Source organism: Pelobates fuscus, chromosome 6 (assembly GCF_036172605.1).
Source record: "Pelobates fuscus isolate aPelFus1 chromosome 6, aPelFus1.pri, whole genome shotgun sequence".
NCBI classification, from domain to species: domain Eukaryota; kingdom Metazoa; phylum Chordata; class Amphibia; order Anura; family Pelobatidae; genus Pelobates; species Pelobates fuscus.
Window position 1 is genome coordinate 303239909 of NC_086322.1, and position 21905 is coordinate 303261813.

The 21905-nt window shown below is 40.3% G+C and overlaps 1 protein-coding gene across 2 annotated transcripts; it reads left to right on the forward strand.

The window, feature by feature from the left end:
* The first annotated feature begins 1230 nt into the window (after positions 1-1230).
* Positions 1231-13084, forward strand: RNF114 (ring finger protein 114). 2 transcript variants are annotated; one of them, XM_063459674.1, is made up of 7 exons: positions 1231-1437; positions 5418-5568; positions 7668-7774; positions 8164-8278; positions 10430-10537; positions 11963-12065; positions 12853-13084. In XM_063459674.1, exons 1-6 carry the CDS (start codon positions 1304-1306, stop codon positions 12026-12028), a joined length of 681 nt encoding a protein of 226 aa, XP_063315744.1. In that variant the 5' UTR covers positions 1231-1303; the 3' UTR covers positions 12029-12065; positions 12853-13084. The 2 variants fall into 2 exon arrangements, with proteins under 2 accessions (XP_063315744.1, XP_063315743.1); XM_063459673.1 differs by having other exon boundaries at positions 11963-13084.
* Positions 13085-21905: the final 8821 nt, after the last annotated feature.

Sequence of the window (21905 nt, forward strand, 5' to 3'; positions counted from 1 at the left end):
GAGGGACTAATGTCACCAAAATACAGCAAGTTCTGAGCCCCGGACAATAGTGCAGGCTCCTTATATAGGCACATAACTCCTCCCATATTAAGCTCCACCCGCACATTCTCTTGACCAATCAATACAAATAAGAATTAACTTCCTGCTTGACCGCATGGCCTGTCCAGCACAATGGAGGAGGGGAATACTACATCCTGTATTCTTGCACATGCTCCGTACACTACTGATCGTATCTGGCCTCGTGCAACCAACTGATCGATACGTCAGCATATGCACGTACACATGCCACGTGGTAATCTCGGCCTACTAAATTTATTTTTACCGAGATTCCACCACAGTGTGATAATATAGTGTATTATAGTTTATAGAACAATAATAATCTAAATAATTAACTGTTTCATATCATAGTGTAATATATAGTGTGATAATATAGTGTAATATATAGTGTGATAAAATAGTGTATTATAGTTTATAGAACACAATAATAATCTAAATAATTAACTGTTTTTTATCATAGTGTAATATATAGTGTGATAATATAGTGTAATATATAGTGTGATAATATAGTGTATTATAGTTTATAGAACACACAATAATAATCTAAATAATTAACTGTTTTATATCATAGTGTAATATATAGTGTATTATATAGTGTGATAATATAGTGTATTATAGTTTATAGAACACAATAATAATCTTAATAATTAACTGTTTTATATCATAGCGTAATATAGTGTATTATATAGTGTATTATAGTTTATAGAACACAATAATAATCTAAATAATTAACCGTTTCATATCATAGTGTAATATATAGTGTGATAATATAGTGTAATATATAGTGTGATAATATAGTGTATTATATAGTGTGATAATATAGTGTATTATATAGTGTAATAATATAGTGTGATAATATAGTGTATTATATAGTGTGATAATATAGTGTGATAATATAGTGTGATAATATAGTGTATTATAGTGTGATAATATAGTGTATTATATAGTGTGATAATATAGTGTATTATATAGTGTGATAATATAGTGTATTATATAGTGTGATAATAATCTAAATAATTAACCGTTTTATATCTCAGTGTAAAGTCTAGGGGTTAATCAATGAGAACCTCCTGACTGTGAGCACGTGTTTCCCGCTCAGGCTGTGAACTCCCAGCATTCCTAGGATCTGCTTGTCACGTGACCCGGCTCTCAGCGCCAGATCGAGGCTTGACACGCACAGCTGTGACGTCAGCGGGTGTTTGCGGAAGTGCTCGGTGAAAGTAGAAGTGGAAGCGAGAAGGTAGACATGGCGGGGGAGCAGCACCAGCAGCGCTGGCAGGGAGCCGGGGCCGCCCGGGATATCGACCCCATGGACAGGTTCATGTGCCCCATCTGTCTGGAGGTCCTGGAGACCCCAATCCGGGTGAAATGCGGCCATATGTGAGTGATCCCCAGACCGCATCATGTGACCAGGACACGTCATAACACGGGGGTCTGACATCACTGGGGAGGGAGTGTGACATCACTGGGGAGGGAGTGTGACATCACTGGGGAGGGAGTGTGACATCACTGGGGAGGGAGTGTGACATCACTGGGGAGGGAGTGTGACATCACTGGGGAAGGAGTGTGACATCACTGGGGAAGGAGTGTGACATCACTGGGGAAGGAGTGTGACATCACTGGGGGGAGTGTGACTTCACTGGGGAGGGAGTGTGACATCACTGGGGAGGGAATGTGACGTCACTGGGGAGGGAGTGTGACGTCACTGGGGAGGGAGTGTGACGTCACTGGGGAAGGAGTGTGACATCACTGGGGGGAGTGTGACATCACTGGGGAGGGAGTGTGACATCACTGGGGAGGGAGTGTGACATCACTGGGGAGGGAGTGTGACATCACTGGGGAGGGAGTGTGACATCACTGGGGAGGGAGTGTGACATCACTGGGGAGGGAGTGTGACATCACTGGGGAGGGAGTGTGACATCACTGGGGAGGGAGTGTGACATCACTGGGGAGGGAGTGTGACATCACTGGGGAGGGAGTGTGACATCACTGGGGAGGGAGTGTGACATCACTGGGGAGGGAGTGTGACATCACTGGGGAGGGAGTGTGACATCACTGGGGAGGGAGTGTGACATCACTGGGGAGGGAGTGTGACATCACTGGGGAGGGAGTGTGACTTCACTGGGGGGGGAGTGTGACTTCACTGGGGGGGAGTGTGACTTCACTGGGGGGGAGTGTGACTTCACTGGGGGAGGGAGTGTGACATCAGTGGGGTGGGTTCTGACTTCACTGGGGGAGGGAGTGTGACATCAGTGGGGTGGGTTCTGACTTCACTGGGGGGAATGTGACATCACTGGGGGCGGGAGTGTGACATCACTGGGGTGGGTTCTGACTTCACTGGGGGGAATGTGACATCACTGGGGGAGGGAGTGTGACATCACTGGGGTGGGTTCTGACATCACTGGGGGGAAGTGTGACATCACTGGGGGGGAGTGGGACATCACTGGGGGAGGGAGTGGGACATCACTGGGGGAGGGAGTGGGACATCACTGGGGGAGGGAGTGGGACATCACTGGGGGGGAATCTGACATCACTGGGGGGGACTGACATCACGGAGTTTGTCATTAGATCTCTGACATCACTAGGTCTATAGCACTGTAGGTCTGACATCACTGGGGGAGGGGTCTGACATCACTGGGGGTCTTACTTCATGGGATCTGTCACCTGATCTCTAGGTCTCACAAGATCCTTCCTACGGTCTCTGAAATAACGGGTTAGTCACTAGATCTCTCATACTGTCTCTGACATCACAGGGTCTGCCACTAGATCCCTCACACTGTCTCTGACATCACAGGGTCTGCCACTAGATCCCTCACACTGTCTCTGACATCACAGGATCTTTCACTAGATCCCTAGCACTGTCTCTGACATCACGGGATCTTTCACTAGATCCCTAGCACTGTCTCTGACATCACGGGATCTTTCACTAGTTCCCTAGCACTGTCTTTGACATCACGGGGGCACTACCAGAACCGAAGTGCGAAAACTGCAAAAAAAAGTGAAATTACATATTGGTATATTATAGAAAATAATGACAATGAGGAAATGTGGAGATATCATAACAAAGGTTGTTTCTACAGAAACCTGAGCAGTAGTTTCCTGTAATAGTATCTGTCATTTTATAACATGATCTTTTTTTATTTTTAACTAATATAGTGTGTCTTTGCCTGAAATCTTCATTTCCCGTGGCATATTTGTTGTTGCCTGAACAGAAACTTAAAAGCAAGACTTTAACATACTTTCTCTTTCATTTTCTCCCCGTAAACTGCTGCAAATTGTACAATATTGTAACCCTTTGAATTTTGGATTTGTTGCAAGCTCAGGTTTAACCGCTAATATATCTGGCTTTGGTACAAATCCTCTCAATTAGTTTGGTGCTTAGTGCTATTATAACATTGTATTCCAAGTCACATTTCTCATCATGCACGTGTTTCCAGCTGTATAGAACAACTTTGTAATTCGCTTTATACGTTTACCTTTTACACTGGGCTTGTTTTATATCCGTTATAATTTTCATATTAGAATTACACCCAATTATTGTTTGTTTTTTTTCAAACATGAATCTTTTGCTTTTGTTTGACAATCTATAAGTTACTCTTTAACCTGCAGATTGTCTTAACGTTTTGTTTAGGTGGATTTTAGGAGCGTAGTTACCAGGATGTGACGGATGAACACATTAAATTGTTTTCTCTTGTATAAAACTTTTGCAGACAAGTTTAAGCTGTCTGACTAATTATATAGAATCCTACATGTATATAAAACGCTTAGGGGATAGTTCACTAAAGGCGACTTTCATGTAATTGAATTTTATTGCAATTACATCAATTGAGTGTTAACCAAATTGAACTGAATGGGTCCCAGCTATTCGCAGGACATCGTTGCAGCTCTGATAGTTATATGAAAATAGTTCACCTATATGCAGCTGAATTAGAAAAATTAAAAACTGCTTTGGCTAATGTAAGATAAGTTTTTTTTTTTTTTTGTGGGTTTAGGACATTATTAAAGAGTTAAGGGGGGCTGGGGTGATATTAGGGTGTCTTACAGTTAGATCCACTGAATCCTGCAAATCCCTATCGCCAGAAAGTGTGATTTTTATTTATTTCATTTTCAATTCACTTATTTATTTTGCCCTCCTTAGTTATGATAAATCTTTAAATTTAGCTCTTGGCAATTAACATGCTGTTTATTATATTTTCTTTTATTCTGCACCCAAACGAATAATCATCAACCCCTCCAAGATATTTTTCTTTCATTTTTTTTCTTCGCTGTACACTATTATTGGAGTTATTCACTGCACTGGCAATTTTGGAGAATTGACCAGGAATTTAATGTTTGATGCCAAAATAGCCAAACTGGACCTTCAGCACCCATGTAGAGGCTTGCATTTCGTGATCTCCCTGCTTTAGCATATGTGAGTTAATAAGAGGTTAAGCCACTATCGTGGAGATGTGTGGACAGTAGCGATTGGTTTATATTCTGTTTTGTTGATGAGGCTGCGGGATAACTTTCCACCTTAAACTGGAGGAAATACTGATTTAATTTTTAGACATTTTAGCGACTTTTGACTTTTTTGGGGGCGTTCATTGAGATGACTTTTAATATCACTTTGTCTATAAATAGGAAATCTGTTCAGCTTGAAGCAGAGGGACTTACCTCTCCGCAGTTAAAGATAGAAACAGAAGTCAGTTCTTCATTTATTCTTCAGTGAAGATTTGCATGTTTTATTACTTCCTGTCTTCGTCTTTAATAAAAACCACACAAGCAATTGACTAAGGACAAACTACTTTTAGTATGTCTTAATCAGCGCATTGACAATCGGCTGGTGTTGGCGTGTCAATCAGGGGTTTTGGACTTTGTCCTTTTCAGTAACAGACTTGATGATGTCCAAAAGGACCAGGGGACATGAACTGTCCCTTTAAGGTCTGATTGTTCAGTGTGAGATCCCTGGCAGTGATGATGGTGTACTGTTTTATATAAATATATAAAACGATTGTAATAACCAGTGTACGGAAGCAAGTGCACTAGATTAACCTGTAGATGGCAGCACATTAGCAGTAATGCCTGCAATTTGGGATTAGCCAGCAGAGGGCACTTTTATGGTGATTTTTCAGGGAAATATAAAGTGTGCACATTTTCTGTGTACCCCGCTATTGCTGCTGTTGGCCCACAGGTCACTAATTCCAAATCACTGTATTAGTTACTGCATTGTGGTTAATACCAGTATTGTAACTTTCCCTTAATTTCCTGCATGATCTCACAAACGGAGCCTTGTTTTATACTGTATGATCTCCAGTTGTGCAGCGCTATGGTATGTGTTGCATGAGTAAACCAGTAACCGTGGCCTTCATGTTTCCTTGCAGATTTTGCTCCACCTGTCTGCACCAATGCATGAAACAGAAGAACCCTTTGTGTGGCGTTTGCCGCTGCCCATTAATCCCTGGCCGGAAGGAGGCGGAACTGGAGAGACAGATGGAGACCACTGAAAGTTCGTGTAAAGGTTGTAGTAGGAAGGTAAGTACTATGTGAGCTGGGCATCGTGGGTGTCTGTCACCTGCCACAGACTAGCTACACACACTCGCTGCAAATGTAACGATTGTCTGAGCAGAACATTATTTGCATGTAAAGTACATTCCAAGGTAAGTGGTATGTGCTAGGTGACATGATCTAGAACATTTCCTTGTAAACATGTGATTCTCGTGTATTTGAAGAAGGGAGCACAATCGGGGGGGAATAAAAGGAAGGTAATGAGGAAATGAAGCTGAAGGATGCCTTGTCCTCTATTCAACCATCGAGTCGCTCTTTAAAGTCTTTCAAGATACATCTGATCGGGAAATGTTTGTTACTATAGATTATGATGTTTGAATTAAGTGCTGGTCACTGATCCATGTTTTAACATATACATCAACACTATATTCCTGGGATATGGGCTAACATAAGCTGCAGATTTCCAGTGGATATATATTTGTATTTACTTTATACACCATACACATAACGAAGATTTCATTTTTTTATTAAGTTAGTTTTAAAAGGATCTGAAATCTCCTTCACCAATCATATTGTTCTTGGCCTGTTAATTCGCTGAAGTTGGACAGTTCAAGCCTCGATGTGTCAATCACCGCCTGATCAGCTAATATTCAGACGCCATAAACTCGAGGTAGCACAGTGCGCAGCTTAGTGATTAGTGCACACTTGTGAAACACCCTTTCATTTGAAAAACAAATTTTAAATAGAAACGTTTCTCAATGTAGAAATGTCCTTAATTCCAGAGAACCCTTTCCCCAATATATAGAATTCATAATGCTGACCCTCCACCGAACACTCCTTGCTCGGGTGAGCGACTGGCAATCTCCCTACGTTTCCCAGATGTCATGAATAGTCTCAGACTTCTGGCATTCCCCATCAGCGCTGACTAATAACATCATTATTATTTTTTCTCTTCAAGCAAGGGAAAGTCCGTGTCTTATAAACCAAGGGAGTTTCCTTTAAATCTATTTTATTTATGTGCTGACATTCCGTTGACTCGATTGCCACCTTTTGGATACAGTGTGAGAAAGCGGATGTTCCTGTTCCTTCTCTAATATCTCTTGTTTTGCGGATTTCCTCTGTTTCCTTTTTAGATTATATCTATCTGAATGCACTAGATGTTTTGGTTGTCTTGAAAATTGAAACGTCTTCAATAAGAGGCACATTTTATAAAAAAAATGGCAATTACCAAAATCAGTATTCAGAATAAAATGTAAAATACTCTGTTTCATTGACCAGCCATTGTGGTTTTTTTTGTGCTGTGAAAATTGTGGAATGAATTGGTTTGTCGTTCAGTGTCCCATTGGTGGTCGGTATGTTTTTAATTACCATGTACAATAGCTGGACCGCCACTGGCAGAACCTGGCAAATCCACTCTCCAAAATCTGTGACCTTTCGCCCACCTACAGGCTTGCATTTCATGATCTCCCTGCTTTAGCATATGTGAGTTAATAAGTGGCCAAGCCACTATCGTGGAGATGTGTGGACAGTAGTGATTGATTTATATTCTGTTTTGTTGGTGAGGCTGGGGGATAACTTTTAACCTTAAACTGGAGGAAATACTGACAGGTGTTCTAAGCTAAAGCTGGAGAAAACATTGATTTTTATTTTATTTTTAGACATATTTTAGTGACTTTTTATTTGTTTTTGAGGTTCAACTTCCCGCAAGCTCCTCTGAACTCTGCAGATTGCCAGAGACTTGGTATACAATCCTACAGTATCCTGGTTACTTAAATCTCAGGTCATGTTGAACCTCAGGAGACTTGTGTCCTAGATCACATGATTGAATAAAACACTTGATATCTCCTAGAACAGGGATAGGCAACCTTTGGCACTCCAGATGTTGTGCACTACATCCTGCATAATGAGCTTACACCCATAATGTTGGCAAAGCATTTTGGAAGGTGTAGTCCAAAACATTTGGAGTGTCGAAGGTTGTCTATGCCTGTCCTAGAACTTGGTGTTCAGGCCCTGCAGTCTGTAATCAGGAAATTGCTGCTGTTTATATGTGAATTTTTTTAAATTTCCTTGTTTATATGTTTGTTTTTAATCTCTACATTAGTTGTTGTCTCTGTCATTGCCAACAGATGTTCATTTCACAGTTGCGTGCGCATGCAACCACGTGTTCGAAATACGAGAATTATGTCATGGAAGGAATTAAATCTGTGACTAAGGAACAGCCTCCTAATGCCAAGTAAGTGGTCATTTCACCTCTGCTGATTCCAATAATCTCTGCACCATGGTGTCTGGGATTTAGTTGCTGTTGATACTGTGTGTGGTACTATTTTCCAGGTGATGTGAAACACAAGTTTCGTTGACTTCTTGATCCAGATTTCAGACAGCCAGTTATGGCTCGCACTTTCAAAGAACACGCCGTGGCTAATGTCAAAAGTGCCGCTGATTCTAGGCATTATTTCTATACAGTAAAAGCAGTTTATATAAACTAGGGTGTAACCAGTTTGCCAGGCATGTTCCGCATGGTTGGGATTCCTTTTCCAATTCTACCAGAAGATGCCATTTAATGTCTTTGCATTACCTAACTTACCACTGATATGTTGGTTCTTTTCTCAATCTGTCCTGTAGGAATGTCCCAAACAGATTCACCTTTGTATGTCCATACTGCAAAGAGCACAACCTTGACCAGGACGGTCTTGTAGACCATTGTAGAAAGTATCACTTCTCAGACCCAACACCGGTGGTAAGATTCTCCGATCTTCTTATATTAGGCTTGGTTAAACGGCACCTGGAAACCATTCACTATTTCTTTACTTATGCTTTACAAGCCCATTAAACGCTATAATAAGGTGCTACACATTTCAGAGGAGGGTTTAGAAAGATGATGGAGTCTGGTTTAAGTTCACTTGGGAAGAGTATTGGAGAAAGGTTTTATCGAGGCATATGTTACTTGTGAAGGAAGAACATGCTAATGCATTGGCTGACTGGCAAGTTAGTTTATGTCATGGCAGAAGGTAATTGTGAAGTATGATGGTTTCGGGATGCAGGGGAATTATGGTGACATTGGCCTAGGAGTGGATGTTTCATGACAGAACACACGCAGGGCCGGTGCTAGGATTTTTAGTTACACAGGCGAAGATGCATTTTGGCGCCCCCAACCCTCATTAAAAAATAAAAAAATGCATCTTCACCTGTGTGTCTTTCCTCCCAAGCCACAGACACACAGGCATCATTTTTCAGTCACACAGTCAAAGTCATACAGGTACACTGGCATACAAAGACAGAAATAATCATACAGAGACATACAGTCAGAGACATACAAGCTGAGACATACATGCATACAGAGACATGCAGGCATATAAAGACATACATGCATACAGAGGCATACCGTCATACAGAAAAATGCATACAAAGACATACAGGCATACAGAGACACACAGACACACACATACAGAGACATAAAGGCATACAGTTACATGCATGCATACAGAGACATTTATACAGACATTCAGAGACAAACATACATCCAGTTACATACATGCATACAGAGACATACAGAAACATACGTACAAGACATACAGGCATGCAGACACATACATACATACAGAGGCATACCGTCATACAGATACATACAGACAGACATACAGAAACATACATACATACATACAAAGACATTCAGGCACATACATACAGACACATACATACATACATACATACAGAAACATAAAGGCATACAGTTACATACATGAATACAGAGACATATATATAGACATTCAGAGACAAACATACAATCAAAATAGATGTGGTTTAGGACTGGAATATTATGATTTTTTAAGCAACAAAAAATCTTAATCATTTTTTTCCACATTATACTATACTTCTAAACCTAACTTGAAGCACTTTCCTATGAGTTTCAATGGTATATATTTTGTTTATTATAAAGGTAATAGTTTAGCTTTATTCACAAATGTATATTGTACAGTAATGTACTTTTTTTTTTACTTTCCTTCAGCAGTATTCAACACATGTTTAAAATGTATCCATAATTTCTCATTCCGAAAATGTAAACCTCTTTTATTTCAACACCATGTTTACACAGTCTTCATTTCCTTTTTTTATTACAAAGCAATGTAAAACTACATTTAGCCATTTAAGCCCTAGTTTTCTTCCCCATTACTCTGTATTAGTTACATACAAACAAACATACATGCATGCATACATACAAAATTACATACTTACATCTGTTAAAGCGTGTCCCTGGGGTGCATGCTGTCCGGCTCCTTGGAGTCCTGTCCTGCAGCGCAGCCTCATCACTGTGCGCCAGCCACGCTGTGTGATCCACAGGGAGCAGGGATATGATGTCATATCCCCGCCCCCTCCACACAGCCTGCGGCAGAAAGCAGGGTAGGAGGTGGGCGGGCGGAGGCTGGGATCTGCAGGCGGAACGGTAAGGGCTGCGCTCGGCCACGCTACAAGTAGTAGCCGGATAAAGGGGAGCACAGTGCGCTTCCCTCCTTCCGGTCCGCCTGGTTTTGCGCCCCCAGGGCCGGTGCGCCCTAAGGCGGCCGCCTGGGCCGCCTTATGGTAGCGCCGGCCCTGAACACACGTGATATTAGACTACTTTTTGCCAGTTTGTGGAGTATAACCCAGGTGTGGATATTCTGAAAGCTGATCTAGGAAGGATTTTTAATTGCTTACAAGAGGCTCAGTGAGTAACAACATACAGTTTTGGAGATAATAAAAGCAATAATATCCTTGAAATATTTGAAAGAACAGAAAGTGATAGTGGCATGAGAGGATAACGTCTAGGAGCAGGGATAAAAATCTTGCTTTTGTCTTGTGAGTTTTTCATAACTTTTTTGTGGTACCAACATCATTCCATTTGCTCTGTTAGGTGTGCCCCATCTGTGCCTCTATGCCATGGGGAGATCCAAATTACAGGAGCGCTAATTTCATGGAGCACGTTCATCGCCGACACCGTTTCTCGTACGACACATTTGTGGTATGTATGGCTTATTGGTGCTAAAACCTATGTCCCCTCATTAAATCCAAAGCAACCCACCTATCACTGGCTTTCTAAAAACATTATTTAATGACCCCTTGTTCCTTTATCCGCCTTGTGGCTCTGGTAACATTCTCCAAAGGTCTAGAGAACTATACCACTTATTTGTAAATACAATATGTCATCTCCAATTTATTACAAAGGCAAGAGAACCCTTATGTATTCTTGTATGCCCTACATAACTTAATAACTTATTGTCCCTCAAAGTGATTCCATTGGTTTTGTCTCACATAAATGATCATCTATTGATTTTCTATTACTCATGAATAGGGCATGCACCGATTCTATGGTTCTGGTTGCAAATCCCTAAAACCAAGTCTGCTACTCTACGATTCCCATTAAAGCTTTACTGTATGTGTAATGGTATCACATCGTTCTTTGCTGAATGTCACTGCATATATTTCTTCTATTTACAGTCTTAGTGATACAAGATCCAACCTAGTTTCTCTATTTATAACTTAACGTACCATGAGAATACACTGTAAATGTATACCGCACTCTGCAAACAAATGGATAGAATGAGAAAATTTTAGACCATTTAGAGTGATAACCAAAACCAATAGCAAATAGTCTTTAAAGGGACACTATAGTCACCTGAACAACTTTAGCTTAATGAAGCAGTTTTGGTGTATAGAACATGCCCCTGCAGCCTCACTGCTCAATCCTCTGCCATTTAGGAGTTAAATCCCTTTGTTTATGAACCCTAGTCACACCTCCCTGCATGTGACTTGCACAGCCTTCCATAAACACTTCCTGTAAAGAGAGCCCTATTTAGGCTTTCTTTATTGCAAGTTCTGTTTAATTAAGATTTTCTTATCCCCTGCTATGTTAATAGCTTGCTAGACCCTGCAAGAGCCTCCTGTATGTGATTAAAGTTCAATTTAGAGATTGAGATACAATTATTTAAGGTAAATTACATCTGATTGAAAGTGAAACCAGGTTTTTTTTTTTCATGCAGGCTCTGTCAATCATAGCCAGGGGAGGTGTGGCTAGGGCTGCATAAACAGAAACAAAGTGATTTAACTCCTAAATGACAGTGAATTGAGCAGTGAAATTGCAGGGAAATGATCTATACACTAAAACTGCTTTATTTAGCTAAAGTAATTTAGGTGACTATAGTGTTCCTTTAATGCTTGGAAATCCGTTTGGTTATATTGTTAATACTTAGAATCTTGTCTATGTTAATGTTGTACAGTTTTGCTTATGAACATGCCAGAGAATTGCTCTATTGCTTTTTAATGAATTCAATTTAAATATGGAACAATTTACATGGAATGGGACAGTCTTTTTTTTAAATTTTTTCTCTTAATTGTAAACCCATATCCAACGAATTTCTTTTTAACTTTCGCTTTTGCGTTCCACAAGGATTACAACACTGACGAGGAAAGTATGATGCACGACGCATTGGTACGTTCCCTGATGGATAATTGAAGAGACAGACCGCGCAGACGTCTACATCTGGGTTGAAGTATCCTCCTCACAGCCTATGTGAATTCTTTCTGTAGCAAGATTAGAATCTTTTTGGCAATAGACTATCGAAGAACCTCAACTCAACTGTATTTTATTATAGGCCTTGAAAGCAGGTGCTCCTCCATATAATCGGTGAATGTATCGGGGTAGTAATGTCTGTGTGTGTGTGAAATTCTCAGTCTAGTTTCTATTGCTGTTTTTCCATTTTTATTTCTTTTCTAGTTTGATTTACTTCATTATTATTTTTTTATTTTTTTTTTAACAGGCTAACCTTTCACATAGTTTAAAATAAAGAGGCCGGGTAATCTTAATTCGCCAAAAATAGGTCAGTCCAAATTCCCAACTTTTAATTATTCTGTTGTTATTGTAATCACGGAAGAGGAGAGTGGATGTCGTTTACATTCATCCAATATTCATTTTTGTTGTTGATCATGTGTGACCCAACTTGTGGATTACCCCATAAAGACTCTGAGTCTGTATACTTGTTCCTGACTTTAAACAAAAGCATTGAACTTTCTTAGTAATGATAAGACTGCCGCAGATATAGAAGAAATGTCACCAAAATGTAATGTGATGAGTGAGGCTGTTCTTTGTTAACACAAGCTCAGATTAAAATATTATTAAGCAGGAGCCAAGGTACACACAGTGACATTTCATGAATGTTAAGTGATAAATATACGTGTCATTTAAGGAACATTGGATCTTGTTGACTGTTTGTGTTTATAAAATGTCTAGCAACTCCTCTCATCGTTTGGTTTTGTCTTCCTTGATTAAACTACCTTCAGTGCACCTCTTCCCAGCGGACTTGCAGAGCAGGAACAAAACTCCTGAACTCTCGAGAGTTGGATTACATTTTGAAATGGATGCTTTCATGTAATCGTTGTAATCCGATATGATGCTGTTGAAATATGCAGCCAATTCATAGATAAATAGATGTGGATCTATTTTATTTTTTTTTCCTCTCCCAAGATGACTGTTGCAGAGGGTGTTATGGCTGCGCAGGCAGGTGCCCCCCCAAACACCATGCAATAGAACAATGCAATCTATGAATTTGCTATCTGATTTGCACAATGTACTAAATGAACTGCTCGGTGCATTTTAAACTCTTGTAATCCAGCAGGTTAGGTGACAACTCGCTCTTTACAATATAAACCCCTAATTGTAGCTCTGAGCACCCTGCATCACCGTACCAAGAGCTTTATGCAACAAACCGCCACTCAGGACATATTTTAGAGGTGTCTGCTTTGATACAGCTACAAATGGCAAGCTTTTTCTTCATTTGTGTAAGTGCGTTGTCTTGGTTCTAAGGTGTATTAAAGGGACCCTACAGGGTATCTCTCTGACAGGGAAGGTGTAAAGGGAGAGAAACTAAAAATGTTTCCTCCCTGTTTTTGCAAATTTAGTAATATGGAGAAAAATCTGTTGCTTACAGATTACGTGCTAGAAAATAATGTACCTTTTTGAGTTCATGCACTTTTTGGGGAGGAGGGTGGATTTCGTTCACACCCGGCTATCTGCGAGGAGATAAAGCATTAATAGAGAGTCGTATTTAGCATAGGCACATTCAGTGCACGTATAGGTCAAATCACGTAGGGTAACTGCCAGTTTTACGTAATCTATTGCAAATTTGGAATACTGTGCCCCTCCACTGGGGCATAGAAATAATTTGCAGCATTTGGCCTCTAGTGGCTGTCAGTCTGCCGTTTCTGATAACATGGCCTCTAGCGGCTGTCAGTGTTTTACATGGTCAGATAATACTGGGTACCGTCTGTGCACCAAAACAACTTTTTTTAAGATTTCTTGGTGCTTTGAGTGTAGCTTTAAGGTGTTACCAAGGGCACGCAAATGGCAACCAAAGCCAGCACCTACATTTAATGATGTCATGTGCCCAAGTTTTGAAAGTTCTACATGATGGCGTCTAGATAATTTTGATGACTGTCCTGCTTTAATATATTTCGGCTACGCTGCTTATAAATAATCCACGCCATCATCTGGTGGGATGATGCTTAAATATTTCTATTTTTTTTTCCTGATATGAAACTAAAGAAATCTTTTTATAACCTAGTTCCATCACTCCCTGAAATCAGGGGAATATGATCTCACAATATTACATTCAATCTGGCATGTTTTCAAATCTCTTCCTGCCGTACTGCTGCTACATTTTTTCCCCCCTACTTTTATAGGATAGTTTTTTTGCTTCCTTTGTGCCGTGAATGAAATCTTATTAGGCTTTTTACTTTGCTATAGACTATTGTTTGATGAAGGCTGTAAATGGGCATAGTGGGTGTACACACATTTTATATGAACGACATCGGGATTTACATGTTCTGTTTGCGCGCTATTTTTCGTTTTTTTAAATTCCTTTTATATGGGAGCATTCTACTTTTTTTATTTTTAGTTCTTCTTCATTTTGGAACAAAATGCTTTTGTGTCTGTGGGTAAAAGGTGCAGCATTTAACCCCTTAAGGACCAAACTTCTGGAATAAAAGGGAATCATGACATGTCAGACATGTCATGTGTCCTTAAGGGGTTAAAAACGGTCAAGAAACCCTCTCCGAATGATTTTGGCTTAACCGGTAGGAAGGGATGAGCGCATCCCTGCACCAAAACAAGGCAGAGACTGCCGGGTCTGTCTAACAGTCGTACGTGCATTCATGTGAATGCTATCTAACCCCTACAGAACCTTGCCAGACAAATCCATTGCTTTTGTGGCAGTTTTTTTAATAATTTGTAAACAGGTTAAATTTATCCATTTCAATATCTGATACTCTCTCCTCCCCTTCCTCCACAGTTATGATGGATTTCATTAAACAGGTTCATGGATTCACCTCTCTGTTCTATATTTTGAGATGTCCTGTTGTTGTTGTTGTTTTCTCAAGCCGAACAAGTGTTAGCGACAGATTGTGCTCTTTGTATTTTGTTTAATTCTGTTTTAGTTGTACATTGTATGTCTGGCTATCAGTCGGTATGTGCTATGCAAATTAATTTAACCCCACAGTGCCCAACGCATGTGGCGTATTGACGCAATGCCTGAGCTAAGCGGGTACAGCATTGCTCCCTAGATGCCCTGGCGTGCTAATCGCATCCTGGACACAGAAGTGCCCTGGAGGTAAGGGTTTTACTTCCCTTGACCGCACTACGATTCCCAGTTATGTCTTTAATAGTGGTTTTTCTGGGAGGAAGGAGTGGGGATGGAGTGATGTAATTACACTTCCTGTGAAGCATCATGGAAAATGTAGTTGGCCGGCATCTGCAGTGCAAAGGTACCATCATTGCTGTGCAGTGTATTTATTTGTACATACATCCAGCATCCTAGCTGTATCTGTCATTGGTACTCTTAAATTAGAGGGGCAAAGGTTTAAAAATAATATCAGGAAGTATTACTTTACTGAGAGGGTAGTGGATGCATGGGATAGCCTTCCAGCTGAAGTGGTAGAGGTTAAGCATGCGTGGGATAGGCATAAGGCTGTCCTGTCTATAAGATAAGGCCAGGGACTAATTGAAAGTGTTTTGAAAACATTGGTCAGACTAGATGGGCCGAATGGTTCTTATCTGCCGTCACATTCTAAGTTTCTAATGATGGGTGGGTTGGTGTTTGGATAGTGTTGCTAATAAGTCTTGATTTCTAGGTCGGATTGACTGACTTTATATGTGACTTCAACTGAAATGCTACAGATATGGAGGTTCAATTATCCATCTTAATGTCCTATAAAGGCTTGCCCAATTTAACTCCGATTATGCAATATCTTTTATCTGTTCACTTTATCGTGATTTCAACTTATTTTACAAAAACCAATGTTTGTTAATCTTCTATCCCAGAGCAGCAATAAAGAGATCCGAAATGGCTTTCCTTTTATTTATTTTCTTTGTCTGTTTTACTTTCCCTTATGAGTGTCTTTATAATCTCTGGCTCTCAATGCGAACCGAGCGTTTTACTCTTTCTTTCTGAAATGTAAGCACAGAATGCACAATTTGTAATCATCGTTTTAAACCAAAATAAAGCAATAAAATATCTCACTGTAAAGGCTGCCCTTTTTCTGCAATATGTAAAATACTCCTGCACACATTATCAATGCATCATATTTTAGTGCTTTTAATTTCATTTTTTTTATATTTATTAATTTTCTTTCCTTTACTCATTAGAACTAAACAAGGTAACCAGTATTAAAGTGCGCCTTGCGGGCGTCATTGGGGTTTATTTACTAAAAACCCATCAAAGTAACCGAGCTGGGGAATGTTTCAGCCATTAGAAATTGCCCAGTAAACACCATTTGAATACACTGTCCTCGTTGTGCCTTTTTCCTAAAGCATCTGTGGTGCCAGAGGGGGTTATTTACTAAACTGAGAATTGTTGGGAATGAAAAGTGAATTGTAACGTTTAGACCACAGTAGCCAAACTGGGAAAATACTCCTAGTCGGCTATAATTCTGGATTTGAAACTCTTTGAATTCCTAACAATTCTCACTTTGATAAATAACCAATCGGGAATAGTATACGATTCAGAAGGGAATTGCACATTTTAGACGACATTAATAGAGATGGAAAGTGTCACTGGGTTAAAACAATATCTCCACAAATCTTGCTTTGGTAAATAAAGCCCCGAGTTAGTCTGCTTTCTAAAATAATGTGTAGTTAGATAGGTAGATCTATAGAGAGAATACATAATGATGATAGGTGCATTATGGGAAAACAATGCCATTGCGTGTTTTTGGAGATTAAACTGCATTGCTTTGCCCAGATGCACACCGTGCCGCTAAGTATCTTTTTAAATTTTTAGGCTAGAGTTAAATGTGTTCGAGTTAGGGGTAGTGTGTAGAGAATAAGGGTAGAGTTAGGGGTAGTGTGTCGGGGATAAGGGTAGAGTTAGGGGTAGTGTGTCGGGGATAAGGGTTAGAGTTAGGGGTAGTGTGTCGGGGATAAGGGTAGAGTTAGGGGTAGTGTGTCAGGGATAAGGGTAGAGTTAGGGGTAGTGTGTCGGGGATAAGGGTAGAGTTAGGGGTAGTGTATAGGGTAAAGTTAGGGGTAGGGAATAGGGTAGAGGTAGGGGTAGTGTGTAGGGGATAGGGTAGAGGTAGGGGTAGTGTGTAGGGGATAAGGGTAGAGTGGCAAAGTTGGGGACAGTGTGTTGGGGGTGGTATGTAGGGGACAACAGGGGTAGAGTTGGGGGAGCTGTGGAGGGGACAGGGTTAGAGTTGGGGGTGGTGTGGAGGGCATTAGAGTTTAGGGGATATTGTATAGTTGGGGGTAGTGTGTAGGGGATTAGGTTAGTGTGGAGGGGGTGGGGATAGGGGTAGAGTTGGGGGTGGTGTGGAGGGGATAGGGGTAGGGTTGGGGTGGTGTGGAGGGGATAGGGGTAGGGTTGGGGGTGGTGTGGAGGGGATAGGGGTAGTGTGCAGGGGGTAACAGTAGAGTGGTAGAGTTAGGGGTAGTGTGCAAGGGATAAAGGTAGAGTTGGGGTAGGGGATTTGGGTATTGTGGTAGAGTTGTGGATAGTGTGTAGGAGATAATGGTAGTGTGGTAGAGTTGGGGGTTTTGTGTAGGGGATAAGGGTAGTGTTGGGGGTAGTGTGTAGGGGATAAGGGTAGTGTTGGGGGTAGTGTGTAGGGGATAATGGTAGTGTTGTAGAGTTGGGGGTAGTGTGTAGAGGATAAGGATAGCGTTGGGGTTACAGTGTAGGGGATAAGGGTAGTGTTGTAGCATTGGGATAGTGTGTAAGGGATAAGGGTAGAGTTAGGGTAGTGTGTAGGGGATAAGGATAGAGTTGGGGTTACAGTGTAGGGGATAAGGGTAGTGTTGTAGCGTTGGGATAGTGTGTAGGGGATAAGGGTAGAGTGGTGGAGTTGGGGGTAGTGTGTAGGGAATACGGGTAGTGTAGCGTTGGGGGTAGTGTGTAGGGGATAAGGGTACTGTTGTAGCATTGGGGTAGTGTGTAGGGGATAAGGGTAGAGTTAGGGTTACAGTGTAGGGGATAAGGGTAGTGTTGTAGCGTTGGGATAGTGTGTAGGGGATAAGGGTAGAGTGGTGGAGTTGGGGGTAGTGTGTAGGGAATACGGGTAGTGTAGCGTTGGGGGTAGTGTGTAGGGGATAAGGGTACTGTTGTAGCATTGGGGTAGTGTGTAGGGGATAAGGGTAGAGTTAGGGTTACAGTGTAGGGGATAAGGGTAGAGTTGGGGTTACGGTGTAGGGGATATGGGTAGAGTTGGGGGTAGTGTGTAGGGGATATGGGTAGAGTTGGGGTAGTGTGTAGGGGATATGGGTAGAGTGGTAGAATTGGGGGTAGTGTGTAGGGGATATGGGTAGAGTTGGGGGTAGTGTGTAGGGGATATGGGTAGAGTTGGGGGTAGTGTGTAGGGGATATGGGTAGAGTTGGGGGTAGTGTGTAGGGGATATGGGTAGAGTTGGGGGTAGTGTGTAGGGGATATGGGCAGGTGTATGCTGCCCATTGCTTATTTGGCGTTAGTCATCGACAGGAGCTATTTCAACGCTGCCATTAATTCTGCTTTAGATTAACCTAAATTAAAGTAACAGCAGCTGAGGAGCGTAACTCCCACTAATCACAAACAGACCAGGTAATATATTTAAGACCCCAGAGCTGCATGGAGTTGAATCCTACATTACTCAGTATTGCACATTTAAAAACATCAGATGTTCTAGGTATTTTACATTGGTTAATTGGACATGTGTAGTACATCTAGTCTGCCACTAGGAGGAGACACAATAAATGCTCTTCTGATAACAGGAAAGTCATCCTAATTAAAAGGAGCAGACACTTATTCCAAAGACAACATTAGCAACACATTTGCTCCCCATAGAGTGCCTATTGTTGGTGTGTCCTCCTCTGCAATGTTAGTTCTAGACGGTGTGCATAGTGACCGCCCTACCCCTTGCTAGCAGTGTGTGGATCTCCATTCAAGGCTACACTTGACAAAGGAATGAATTGAAACAATGACAGGAGTGTGAGCATTCATCCACCCGTTCAATGTTTACAGGACGTGCTCCATGTAGCAGTCAGGTACCTGAACCTGTGATATCTCTGCATCCTGTGACACCAGCTCCAATCAATGAAACCTTTGATGTACAGTGCGGTACAAGCACGACTGCTGTCACATCCTCAACACTTTCATTTGATTGTATCCTTCCCTAGCAACGCTTCTTCTAAATGCCATTGGTGGGGCATTACAATGACAAACACCAAGAATTTATTTACTAAACTGTGAGTTTTAGTAAATTTGAGCTGGGCTGTAGGTGTTCAGGAAGTACTTCTTCCATGCGGATCCATCGTCCAGGAAATTGTTAACCCACCCATAACTAATCAATAATCGATTAATGGTGATTGAGCACCCAGCGATAGGACGGAGATGGGCACGGCTCCCCTTATCTGCTCTCATTATCAAGGCCCAGGGCTCATTACAGTAAACGTCTGGTCTGAGTCCCTGCTCTGCTCCGTGTAACGGAAGATGCTTAAATATTCTTATTTGTAAGGCGCCAACATATTCAGCAGCGTTGTACTAAACAATACTTCTGTCTTTAGATTGTAAGCCCATTGTACAGCGCTACGGAATCTGATGGCGCTATATAAATAATATAATAATAATGAGCTCTTCGCCTACTGTTCCCATGTGCCATACGTGTTTTGTTCGAATTAAATGTTTCTCTTATTTACCTGTTGTTCACAGCAGAATATGTTGGCGCTATATCAATAATTCTAAATGCAAGTTTTTTTCAAGGTTTAACTAATCTTTGAGATGAAATGACAAGAAAAACGACACCTTTTTGGCCAACAGATCTTTCCCAAATCCCGTGTTTTGTCGATTCTCCATTTTTGGCGTATAAACATTGCACACGTCATATCTCCATTCCAATGGGTGGTACATGAAATGGGCGTCCGTATGAAGAATTCATATGCTACATCAAAGAAATCAATATTCTATCAATCAAATATTAGGAACTAGCTTGGTTACTTCATTTCCTTCCATATTACGCTATGTGCGCTGTCTGAACATGAAGTGATTTGTGTCCTGGAAATCGTGTAAAATGTAGAAACCGTAGCTTTGTGTGAGAAGAATGTGTTACCTTTAGACCTTGCGATCTCCCACGATTCCAGCCACAACACTTTCAGGCACTATCAGCAGTCGTGCTCTCCTCATCTCTCAGCACTATTTACTAACGTGAGAGTTCGAAGTGATTTCAAAATATAAAATCTGAATTATTGAATGGAAACCACGGCTGATTTAGAGAATTTTCACGATTCTTTTGACCTTAAATTTGAAATTCACGTTCAATTCTCACTTTAGAAAATAATCTTGTAAAATCTGGTGAATTGTAGTAGATTAAAATCCAAATTGCTAAATTCAGTAAAAAAAAAAAAAAAATTAAATCCAAGTTGCAAAATAACCAAATTGCTGAGTTTTTCCTATTTTTTTAAATTCGTGTTTCAATTCATTATAATTTTCTGTGTAGTTAAAAAAAAGAAAACACGCACAAAAATAACCCTTTGCGTTTAAAGGAATATTGTTTGGGGGATAAATATGTACAGCGCTACGGAACTTGCTGGCGCTACTCAAATAATAAAATATCCTGTTCTGGGTCGTTGTGAATGCAAGCTACAAGTTATATTCTCTCCTTCAAAGTCCTCATTGCTTAGAAAACTACTCAACAAATCAGCCTTCAATCTGCAAACTCACATCATCTAATTAAATCTAATTATGTATTTTTTTTAATCTTGAAAACATTCTCTTAATTTAGCAATCACATTTAGCATCAAAATTATCCTCGTTTAATATCGGTAAATCACAGTTTATTATTACATTTTAACTGGGATTTCTATAGTGCAAACATATGCCGCAGCGCATCACAATTCATAATGTATGCAAATATTGAATATGCATCTAAGTTCTACTAAGGAAATATATTCTGTTTGTAACAATGCGATATGTAAATGACCAATATAAACTAAATTCAGTTTGCATTCATTAAGTCTTTTACCGTTTGCTTCACATTTAATTAACCAACTGACTCAATTATCATACAATGCAGGGTGCTCACTCTGTGCAAAGTATTTTACTTCCATTTTGTTGCCATTAGAGGGCGCACTTTAGCCTTCAATCTGCAAACTCACATCCTCTTGCAGGAAAATAGATATCTTCTGCCAAACATCCAAGTGAATGAAAGTTTTTAGACTTTAGGATAAGACTTAAAGACAAATTAAATTAAGTTCCTGTTCTGTGTTACAAAAATACATTTTAATTGGCTCATCAGAATGCGTGCGTTCATAATGTCCTGTGTTATTTATTTTCCTTGGATAAAGTTTCAGACACGAAAATATTATATTTGCATTTCTGACACACACACGTCTTGTTCCATTGTGTTTCTCTGTTAAATCTAATTATGTATTTTTTTTATCTTGAAAACATTTTCATAATTTAGCAAAATTGCATATTTCATTTAAAAAAAAAAAATGTTTTTATAAAAGAAAAATTCAAGTTGCAAACCTCACATTTAGCATCAAAATTATCCTCGTTTAACCCCTTAATGACACAACTTCTGGAATAAAAGGGAATCATGACGGAATATATCCGTCGTCTGTCCTTAAGGGGTTAATATCGGTAAATCACAAGATTTATCACCGACATAAATGTAGTAAGAATTATTTTTAAAATAACTTTAAGCCTTCACAGCCATCGTACTCTACATCAATTTAAGTTTAAATAAATAAATACAATTTTATATCTATATATATATATATATCCTAAAATCTTGATCTTGGAACGCTTTATAATGTAAGAGAAGAAAAGTGCTTTTAAAACAGACTGTTCTTTTCTGCCTGGGGCCAAAGGTC

Excerpts from the sequence above, each read along its gene's own strand:
- RNF114 (XM_063459673.1), top strand. The coding sequence starts at position 1,304 with ATGGCGGGGGAGCAGCACCAGCAGCGCTGGCAGGGAGCCGGGGCCGCC. Across the intron at positions 1,438-5,417 it reads CGGGTGAAATGCGGCCATAT|ATTTTGCTCCACCTGTCTGC; the intron begins GTGAGTGATCCC and ends GTTTCCTTGCAG. Across the intron at positions 8,279-10,429 it reads TCTCAGACCCAACACCGGTG|GTGTGCCCCATCTGTGCCTC; the intron begins GTAAGATTCTCC and ends TTGCTCTGTTAG.